At 44.0% G+C, this 11,613-nt stretch overlaps 1 protein-coding gene across 1 annotated transcript; it reads left to right on the forward strand.

The window, feature by feature from the left end:
• The first annotated feature begins 63 nt into the window (after nt 1-63).
• Nucleotides 64-8,261, forward strand: FEN1 (flap structure-specific endonuclease 1). Its single transcript, XM_069965707.1, has 2 exons — nt 64-234; nt 6,696-8,261. Exon 2 carries the CDS (start codon nt 6,745-6,747, stop codon nt 7,891-7,893), a length of 1,149 nt encoding a protein of 382 aa, XP_069821808.1. The 5' UTR covers nt 64-234; nt 6,696-6,744; the 3' UTR covers nt 7,894-8,261.
• Nucleotides 8,262-11,613: the final 3,352 nt, after the last annotated feature.

Here is an 11,613-nt window from a genome sequence, read left to right on the forward strand (position 1 = left end):
AATAGAGGAAGCCTATGCGTCGAACTGCATGTCATTTTGCCAACCACAATATGGCCACTGAGACGCTCAGCCGTCTGTACTGTGACGTTGCATTCTACCTTCCAATCAGAACGCGGCTTTGCTCGGGTCGTCCAATCAGAACAGCCGTTGTCCCCAGGTGCTGGAAGGTTTGGTACGCGTCAGAACGGCGGGAATTTGATGTCACAGTAGCCCGCGAAAACCTGGAGGAGGCTGGTAAGTGTGAGCGCCGTGAGGGGAGTGATGATAACGGTGTATTACGGCTGCACAGGCTCTGAGACATGTATTGTGTAGGTGTAGAAGACTGTGCTGTGATCAGTCATGGCTGCTGCTGCTGTGTATAAAGGTGCAGGGGCTATGGACTATTCATAAGGGGCCATAGAGCTGCTGCAGACCGCATAGAGGCGCCCACCATCTCTTACAAAACAATACAATACTGCTGAAGGCGGCACAATAGGCTGACGTCATCACAGCGTCATATTTTGTGATTATTATAACACTAATTTTGGTGCTACTCAATTTTTGCTCAAACACCCGAATTTGTGAAGCCCCTTGGACGCCATCTTCAGGATAGGCCGCCTTCTGTCAGGTGCAGCAGATGGAGACAAACCTGCGAGGGGGCACCATTTACTGTAGGCGCAAACTTCTAAATAGACTCTAGTAAATAAAGCAGATTCACATACCCTGTTTCCACGAAAACAAGACAGCGTCTTATACTAATTTATGCTCCCAAATATGCACTGTGGGGGAGATTTATTAAACATGGTGTAAAGTGAAACTGGCTCAATTACCCCTAGCAACCAATCAGATTCCACCTTTCATTTTCCAAAGAGTCTGTGAGGAATGAAAAGTGGAATCTGATTGGTTGCTAGGGGAAACTGAGCCAGGTTCACTTAAGGCCCCGTTCCCACTGAGCAAAGCTAGCGGAATTCCGCGACGGAATTGTCCGCCGCGGAATGCCGTTAGCCTCCCGCTCATAATGGGACTCTATGGGAGGCGCGCGCTCCTGCCCTGTCCGCGCTGAAGAATGAACATGTTCATTCTTCAGCGCGTATAGAGCAGCAGCGCGCGCCTCCCATAGAGTCCCATTATGAGCGGGAGGCTAACGGCATTCCGCGGCGGACAATTCCGTCGCGGAATTCCGCTAGCTTTGCTCAGTGGGAACGGGGCCTTACACCATGTTGGATAAATATCCCCTATGTCTTATTTTCAGGGGATGTCTTATTTTTCCATGAGGAAGAATCAACACTTATTGTTGAACAAGAATTGAGAACCAACCAACCACCTCCCCCATACCTCCCCCCCACTCCCCTTATCGGCAGGGGTCTTTCGGGGGATGCCTTGTTTTCCATTATCCTGTAAACCATGCATTATGCCTCATTTTCTGGAAAACAGGGTTGCCCGTCTGCTGTCAGCCTCTGCCATTATGCCAGGCTTGTGTCGATGCTTCTGATGTATCAATGTCTGTGACAATTTAGTAAATCCAGGAGCGTGGTGTAAGAATACACTGGGGAACTCCTACAGGTGGAGCAGATGTCATAAGCGCTGCCAATGATACATTGTCCTATGAGGGAATCGAGACAAGCCGCCTTCCCTTATAGGCCATCAGCCACAATGTAACTGCTTAAGGCCCTATTCCACGGAACAATTATCGTCCGTATTTGGCCGATAATCGTCCTGTGGAACAGAAGGCAACAATCAGCTGACATCGTTCATGTCAGCTGATCGTTGCGTTGTTTGTCTTTCAAACATGTTGAAATACTAACGACTGTAATAGCAGCCGTCGCTCTGTAGAATAGGAGCCGCGGCAGCAGACCCCCTCTATCCTCCCCCCCTACATAAAGGTCCATTTACACAGAAAGATTATCTGACAGATTATCTGCCAAAGATTTGAAGCCAAAGCCAGAAACAGACTATAAACAGACATCAGGTCATAAAGGAAAGCCTGAGATTTCTCCTCTTTTCTCTCCTCTTCAAATCCATTCCTGGCTTTGGCTTCGGCTTCAAATCTTTGGCAGATAATCTGTCAGATAATCTTTCTGTGTAAATTGACCCGACTTACACAACAGGTATCATTGTGTTTGTGACCATCCATAATATACAAATATATAGTATAAAGTACAATATATACATAGCAGCCTACATATATATATATATATATATATATATATATATATATATATATATATATATATATATATACACCTTTTGCAGCATGGTGAACACTAAATAACAGCTGACCTTGTTGCTAAAAAGAGAAAAAAAAAAGTGGCAATAAAATTTATCAAACGGTGGCTTCTGCCAGATGAATGGTACCAATAAAAATTTACAGCTCATTCAGCAAAAAAACAAAACAAATCTTGATCTGAAGTTAATTGTGGGGTGTAGGAGACACTTATGGGTATACCTTTTAGGAGATTATTCACATTTGCAGAAAAGGAAAATCAAAAAACCTGAGGAATATTACCTACTTATTTAAGTAACCAGGGAGGAGACCACCAGGTTCCCACCTAGCTTCATAGTGTAGCAGCACGTATCTAAACCATATACATATAGAAGAAGATAGTATAGGCCGCTCTTGTATGCTTGAAATCACTTGTTGATTTTAAAGGAGAATTCCAGGGTCTGTTCAAAAAAAAACAATTACCAAATAAACAAGGGATCCTGTCTACCTTTTGTATAGTAACAGTTTGAGCCCATAATCGCCACTCTCTGACCCCCACATCACCTGTTCTGATTATCACCTGGTCTCTCCTAACTTCCTGTCTAAGCTCCCACCTCCTCTTCCTTGTTGCTGTTCCTCTGTCACACCTACTGTACACTCCCCTCTCCTCTTTATCCCACCCATATTCTTCCTCTTAGCCTATATCCCTGCCCCCTGCATCCCCTGTCCAGTGTCTGCTGGGCTGCCAGGCTATCTCCCCCTGCACCACCCCCTCCTTACTTTATCATCAGTGAACAGACAGAGGTGTCTCAGTGCCTGCATAAGCCGGTCACACTTTATCCTCCTCACCTCCCACCCCTGTTCTTACACCTCAATGCAAATCTCTGTTTTTGAATGTACTGGGCATTGCCAAACTCAAAGAGGAGCTGTTGCTAGCACTGGTGTATATACATATATACTTCTACTTGTACTAGCAACAGCTCCTCTTTGAGTTTGGCAATGCCCAGTACATTCAAAAACAGAGATTTGCATTGAGGTGTAAGGCTGGCACACTGACAGCAGCAGCAGCAGCAGGGAGATCAGTGCTGGGGTCTGTTGTCAGTGTTCTCCTCAGCTATATACACGGAATAGAACCCCAGGATCAGTGTACACTGACAGCAGCAGCAGGGAGATCAGTGCTGGGGTCTGTTCTCAGTGTTCTCCTCAGCTATATACACTGAATAGAACCCCAGGATCAGTGTACACTGACAGCAGCAGCAGGGAGATCAGTGCTGGGGTCTGTACTCAGTATCATCCTCAGCTATATACACTGAATAGAACCCCAGGATCAGTGTACACTGACAGCAGCAGCAGGGAGATCAGTGCTGGGGTCTGTACTCAGTATCATCCTCAGCTATATACACTGAATAGAACCCCAGGATCAGTGTACACTGACAGCAGCAGCAGGGAGATCAGTGCTGGGGTCTGTACTCAGTATCATCCTCAGCTATATACACTGAATAGAACCCCAGGATCAGTGTACACTGACAGCAGCAGCAGGGAGATCAGTGCTGGGGTCTGTACTCAGTATCATCCTCAGCTATATACACTGAATAGAACCCCAGGATCAGTGTACACTGACAGCAGCAGCAGGGAGATCAGTGCTGGGGTCTGTACTCAGTATCATCCTCAGCTATATACACTGAATAGAACCCCAGGATCAGTGTACACTGACAGCAGCAGCAGGACACCTCCCAGCTTCAGTATTTATTATCAGTCCACACTGCTGCAGGTTGTTCTATTCAGTGTATATAGCTGAGGATGATACTGAGTACAGACCCCAGCACTGATCTCCCTGCTGCTGCTGTCAGTGTACACTGATCCTGGGGTTCTATTCAGTGTATATAGCTGAGGATGATACTGAGTACAGACCCCAGCACTGATCTCCCTGCTGCTGCTGCTGTCAGTGTACACTGATCCTGAGGTTCTATTCCGTGTATATAGCTGAGGATGATACTGAGTACAGACCCCAGCACTGATCTCCCTGCTGCTGCTGTCAGTGTACACTGATCCTGGGGTTCTATTCCGTGTATATAGCTGAGGAGAACACTGAGAACAGACCCCAGCACTGATCTCCCTGCTGCTGCTGTCAGTGTACACTGTTGTAGGTTCCTGTAGGGGGGGGGATGGGAAGAGCATTGCCGACCTCAGCTCACTCTAGCCCACCATAATAAAAACGCTGCTCCTGGCTGGGTACAGAGCGGTCACATGGTTTCCAGAGCTGTTTTCTCTGCCCTGAGAACCATGTCACCAGAAATGGGAGGTCCAGGAAGGAGGAAGTGCTGATTGGCTGGCCAGCATAAGCATGAGGCTGGGGGGCGTGCTGATTGGCTGGCCTGCATGTGTATGAGCTGGGAGGCGTGCTGATTGGCTGGCCTGCATGTGTATGAGCTGGGAGGCGTGCCAAGGCTCAGAGGCGTGCTGACTGCTCAGAGGAACGCCTCAGGAACGTCACGACCCAGCAGGGGACCAGGGACTCGTCGTGACGTAGGCAAGAAAAGAGGAAGAATGCAACTTCCGGTGGCTGGAGGCAGCAGGAAAAATCTGGTAAGGGGATATAATCAGTAATGAGTGTACATTGAGAAGTTATATAACTTCTTATGTGGGGAGGGGATAGGGAAAAAAGTTTTTCGCCGGACTTCTCCTTTAATACGCCAAAGGAGGCAAAAACATAGACAGGAGAGAAGATAGAATAACAAACTAATAACTATTTTGCATCTTACGGCACCTTCTCTATCTTTCTGTGTAAAAGGTTGACAGAATCGCTAATGGCTTGTTGTATATAGCTGTCCATACCTTAAATGAATTACGTTTGTGCATGGCACGTGCACAGCCAACATCCTGCCACAAAAGTTGGTGTTTCTGTGTAGATAGATCAGTTTCTTTGTCTCCTATCAGTTCCCTTCAGGCAGCTCCCGCACGACTCGCCTCCCTACCAAGCTCTGCCTTTTCTGCTTAAATCTATGTTTCTCTGTACAGGGTACTGCTAAATATATAATTTCTACCAGTGCAGTAAGTCCATACAATAATTACCTTCAGAGTTCTACAACTACCCTGACAGGCACATCAGAATCCTGTCTGTGTCCTATGACATAAAACCAAAAGGCTTTCTATCTATGTGTCAAGCTATAAGAGCTGACAGGGAGAAACATATAGCAAGGAGACAGGCTGAAGTTGCATCACATAGGATTACATAGAGAGACTAGTTTTATTGAGAGAGCAATGACATTCATTTTACTTTGCCTCCTCTGCCAATGCAAAAACTGAAGCATTCTGGGAAATGTAGGTGCTACTCAGTGAGCCATATTAGAGGGGAAGAAGGAGTCATGAAAGCAGACAACACATGCATGCCACATCAGCTAAAATTACTATACACAAGGCATACTAAACAGGCTGTGCCGCACTATATGAGCAGAAAAAATGAATGCTTATATGTACCCTAAAGGTTTCCATTAAAAAATGACTTGTTCTGTAAAAAGAAATATTATTGCTCATTGAATACAGTGATATGTAAAAAAAAAAATAAGTTATACGCAAAATACACCTATTGTGCTGGTGAAAAGAAGCACCGATTTTTTTTTTTTTTTTTTTTTGGCTGCCTGCAATGTGAATTAAAAAAAACAGGGGGCGCTATCACAATTATGTAAGTGCAATATCTACTGTAGACGAGCATTGTACTTAGTTGTCTGGGAAAACCCTTAAATTTTGCATATTGCCCCCGTGGCATGAAGCAACAAATCAAACAAGGGATATTTTTAATAAGACCAATTTAAAGGACAACTCCGGCGAATTTTTTTTAGCTTATTTAACACACATTACAAAGTTATATAACTTTGTAATGTGGTTAAATGCCCGGTCTAGCCCCCTTCCCCCACTTTTGGACCCCCGACCCCCCCGGAAGTTAAAGAATGTATACATTACCTATGACGGTAGTCACGGTCCTCTTCTTCTGGGCGGCATCTGGTGACAACGACGTCAGAGCCGGGGGGCGGTCCGGGTCTTCTTCCTCCTCGGCGTCTTCATGGAGAGTGAATGGGACGGAAAAGGCTGCTGGTGCACATGCGCACCAGCAGCCTTTTCATTGGCTGGAGCGCATCACATGGCTTCCAGCTTGCTCAGCCCTGATTGGCTGAGGTTGCTGGAAGCCATGTGATGCGCTCCAGCCAATGAAAAGGCTGCCGGTGCGCAAGCGCACTGGCAGCCTTTTCCATCCCCAGGACCCGGAAGTCAGAAACATCGCTGGACGGCGGTGACGGTGAGGCGGACGGCGGGCGAATGGAGTGGCGATCATCACCGGAGGGATGGTGAGTATGGTGTCTGTGTGTGTCTGTGTTTTTTTTTTTTTGGGGGGGGGGGGGGTCCCGCCGGAGTTGTCCTTTAAAGGATAATGTAATTTATATGATGAAATAAATATTGTATAAATTATGCATACTCTAGGTCCACTTTTAATAAACATTCTCTTCCTGTATTTTAGGTTGACATATTACAAAGTTTATAGACATTCATTGCATAACAACTCTGCAATGGGAATTCAAGGACTAGCCAAGCTGATCGCTGATGTGGCACCCGGAGCCATAAAAGAGAATGACATAAAGAGTTACTTTGGGCGTAAAGTGGCAGTGGACGCTTCTATGTGTATCTACCAGTTTCTTATAGCTGTGCGTCAGGATGGTAACATGCTTCAGAATGAGGAAGGTGAAACCACCAGTCACTTAATGGGCATGTTCTATCGTACAATCCGTATGGTGGAGCATGGCATCAAGCCTGTGTATGTTTTTGATGGGAAGCCACCACAGCTGAAGTCGGGTGAACTGGCGAAGCGCAGTGAAAGGAGGGCAGAAGCAGAGAAGTTGCTAGAGGCAGCACAGGAAGCAGGTGAAGTTGAGAACATTGAGAAATTCAATAAAAGGCTTGTGAAGGTGACAAAACAACACAATGAAGAGTGCAAAAAACTGCTCACATTGATGGGTATCCCCTACGTTGATGCACCTTGTGAGGCCGAGGCCACATGTGCTGCTTTGGTTAAAGCTGGGAAAGTGTATGCTGCCGCCACTGAAGATATGGATGCGTTGACTTTTGGCACTCCTCTACTGCTGCGTCACCTCACTGCTAGTGAGGCCAAAAAGCTGCCAATCCAGGAGTTTCATCTTAGCCGAGCTCTACAGGATATAGGAATCACACAAGAACAGTTTATTGACCTCTGTATACTGCTGGGCAGTGACTACTGTGAGACCATTCGTGGTATTGGTCCAAAGAGGGCTATTGAACTCATTCGACAGCATAAAACGATAGAAGAGATAATGGATAACATCGACCTTAAGAAATACCCTGTGCCTGAGAACTGGCTGCACAAAGAAGCTCGCCAGCTCTTCATAGAGCCTGAAGTGATTGATGCGAATAACACAGAACTGAAGTGGGTCGACCCAGATGAGGAGGGTCTGGTTGCCTTTATGTGTGGGGAAAAGCAATTCAGTGAAGACCGTATACGTAATGGAGCCAAGAAGCTGGCTAAGAACCGTCATGGCAGTACGCAGGGCCGACTAGATGACTTTTTCAAGGTCACTGGATCCGTCAGCTCCACCAAGAGGAAGGAGGTTGATGTTAAAGGATCGGCCAAGAAAAAGGCAAAAACAGCAGGCACCCCATCTGGGAAGTTTAAGAGGGGCAAGTAAAGAGAGTTATAGGACGGTACAGATATGGGGATGGGCTGTTTCTGTAGTATGTGTGTAAAAGACTTTTATATGTTCTGTCTATTCAAATAAAGAGGAAAATATTATGTAAGCTTGTGAATGTTTTCTGTTACCAGAGAGGTTTGTAAGAGTATTCTATGTAACAGGATTATGGGCTGCCCTCCTTTAGTGAAGACATTTGAAATTATTTCTTACAGCGCTTGTTTCGTTTTCTGTTCCAGGGTAGTTCAGAGATAGCAGTGTTTTAGTTATGAATGCTACTATGTTTATTAACACACTCCACTTATAAACATCTTAAGGTGTGCAGGGTGTACATTTAAGCTTTTAATAAACTATGAAAAATGACTGCCTTTACGAGTTTGATAGTTTCATTTACTTGCGGCCTGTATTCTCCATTTACATCAGTATGAAGTAGAGTAGGAGGGGAATAGAATTGTGGCAGCCCTTTACTTCCTCCATGCTGGTGTCTGCTTCAAAAGCAGATAAATACAAAGCTAAAATAACTTATGTCTTAAGCAAACCAGAGAATTGCAAGCTGTATGTCTGTTGAGAAAACTTGATGATAAAATACAGCAGCATCAGCAACATTTAACTGCAGCTCCACTGTAACATGGAAAACAATATATGATGACAAGAATGAATGTCCTCCAGAATAAATAGAGCACACTTGCATGTTCAGGCAGTGCATAGTTCCATCCTTTTCAAAAATTATCAAGTGCAGAACTGGACACAGTATAGCGCATAATGGTAGATATATATTTTTCATATAAAGTATTGTAAGGATTTGTTTTATTAGAGAAACCTTTCAGAGTGGGTTTATGAAATGAGGTGGAAAGGGGCTGTTGTATCTGGTAGCCCCCCCCCCATCTATGGAGGAGGTGCCAAATGTAAATCTTCTCTGCCCCTGCTCACAGTGACCTGGAGTCTACACACTGCCTGTCACCATGGCCTGCCCCCACATAGAGCATTCTGCAGCCATTGCTGTTTTATTTCCTGAACACAGCTCCAATTCTGGACAATTGTCTTCTGACCATAAATAGTTTTATACAGTGTCCACATTGTTTTTTCAATCTTTTTTCATTTTATTTATTTTTTATTAAAACCAAGAATGAATGTAAAAAGTCTTATGTCTTTCATACATGTGCTTCATTTATCAGTTGGCTTTAAAACTACATTTTAAAAAAAATTGGGAACTGGAACATGCCCTTAAAGGGAACCTGTCATCACTTCATGCAGCCTGAACCACGAGTAATTGGGGTGGTGATAGATTTCAGCCTGTTTGGGTAGAGAGAGAACTATCAAACAAAAGCAGGCTAATGCCATTGGGAATGAACCTGATTATCCACGATTCAGACAGCATGAAAGTTATAAAAGATTCCCTTTAAAGGGGTAGTGCGACGTTTAACATTTATTCACTAAATAAACACATTACAAAGTTATACAACTTTGTAATGTGTGTTTATTTAAGTAAATGGCCCCCTTCCCCGTGTTCCCTCCACCCCGGAAGTGTGGTGCATTATACTCAAGCAATCTCTGTTGACCCCGACAGCCATCTTGGGTCGAACACGTCGTCTTCAGGAGGCCAGACGGACCACTCCAGCTGTCCCTCATGCGGGCCCCCCTCTGCCGCGATTGGCTGAGTATAATGCACCACACATCCGGGGTGGGGGGAACATGGGGAAGGGGGACATTTACTTAAATAACACACTTAAATAACACATTACAAAGTTGTATAACTTTGTAATGTGTGTTATTTAGTGAATAAATGTTAAACGCGGCACTACCCCTTTAATATGGGATAAATTTGGGGTGTAGTTTCTTTTCTTGGCACATGATGGTTGGAGGTGTTCTTGTACAGATATTCCACTTTGATCCACATGTATGAATCCTTACATCACTGACTGCCATGGTCCAGGATGAAAACAACTAAATCTCAAGACCGAAATGCGCTGCATGCAACAATGTTAAATAATCTAGCAGCCTTTATTACATCAATGTAGAAGTGAAAATACATCTAAGAATACAATCTTTAGAATCAACCAACAATTTATATTAAATTAATAAATTCTGTGCACAAAGTTGTCACTTCCAACCCCCATAAAACCCCAATAAAATCTGGAAAAATACCAACAATATACTTTGGATCAATTTTCATAACAGAAACAGCATTACAGTGTAAAACCTTGTTGGTATAAAACTGGAAATACTAGTAAAATAAGAGATGATTAGCGGCATCAAGTTTGTACCAGAAGGCATTTGGTGAAAGTGTTTGTTGCGGCAAATTCTAGACGATTATATATTGTAACAATGAACAATCATGGCTGTCACTATATTACAAAAAAATCCCACGTGATGAATTTTGGAGTCTGTTACCATCTGATCACCATTATAGCCTGATATGGTGTCAATAGCAAGGAGCTGAGCTGCAATACCAGATACAGACTCTGGATGAGACAGTGGTACTGTTACCAAGGAGGGAAATATATATCTTTATTTTAAATCTTGGACAATCCTTTTTACAGTGTCACTGCCGTTTAAATTTTTTTTTATTTGCAGAAATCAATAGTCCAGGCGATTTTAAGAAACTTTGTAATTGGGTTTATTAGCCGAAAAATGCATTTTTATCACGAAAAAGCAGTTTGAAACCCCCCCGTATTCATAGTTGTCTATGGGGAGGGGAGGGGTGGAGGGAGATGGGACAGCAAAACAGGACAACAAAGAGTTAATTTACAGCTACATCACCGGCTAACTCCTCTGAAGTCAGCACTGACCTCTCTGACCACTGATGTAAAAGAGTCAAGATTTCCTGATAATGAGCAGTGAATGAGAGAGAGGAGGGGGGGTGGACCTGGGGAATGTCTTTTTGAATGCAGATAATGGCATATTTGCCTAATAAACCCAATTACAAAGTTTCTTAAAATCGCCTGTACTATTGATTTCTGCAACAACAAAAAATACGACAGTGACACTTTAAGTTGAACAGGCTGGTTGTTACCGAACAACTATTTTCTGTGGCTTCCTTTAGCCATGGTCCTAGTATTACTGGTGTAGTCAACAGAAACCAGCAACTTCAGTGGACCTTAGGGCAGATTGCTACTAAACATGATGCCTAGTTCAGGATTTTTTTTTTTACAGATTTTGTATTAGAGCCTTGGGGCTGTGTTCCCCTTCAAACAAGTCATTGACCAGGTTTGTTTTCTAGAATGATGTAAAATGGCATTCCACGTGGTGGCAGTACAAATTCCTGCAGCTTATTGTACGTGTATGACTTATAATAATTCATTTCCTTAAGCTTCTGTGGCATTTTTATCCAGGTTGGTTTAGGATGCAATACTACACTACACCACCAGGTGTCAGGATCATCACTGCAGGAAAAAAAAAAATTAAAATCAACTTCTTAAAGCGACTCTGTACCTGCAATCTGACACCCCAAACCATTTGTACCTTCGGATAGCTGCTTTTAATCCAAGATCTGTCCTGGGGTCCGTTCGGCAGGTGATGCAGTTATTGTCATAAAAACAACTTTTAATCCTGCAGCGCTGTGTCTAACGGCCGGGGCTTACATTTGTATATGCATTAGGCTGGCACACCCTCTCTGTCCTTCCTCCCCACCCTCCTTATCATTAGGAATGATCCAGGCAGATTGCTTCCTATTCCCCACTTGTGTGTATAATGAACATGGGCTGGATCGTTAATACACCT

This window comes from Dendropsophus ebraccatus, chromosome 4, assembly GCF_027789765.1.
Source record: "Dendropsophus ebraccatus isolate aDenEbr1 chromosome 4, aDenEbr1.pat, whole genome shotgun sequence".
Taxonomy (NCBI): domain Eukaryota; kingdom Metazoa; phylum Chordata; class Amphibia; order Anura; family Hylidae; genus Dendropsophus; species Dendropsophus ebraccatus.

Excerpts from the sequence above, each read along its gene's own strand:
- FEN1 (XM_069965707.1), top strand. The coding sequence starts at position 6,745 with ATGGGAATTCAAGGACTAGCCAAGCTGATCGCTGATGTGGCACCCGGA.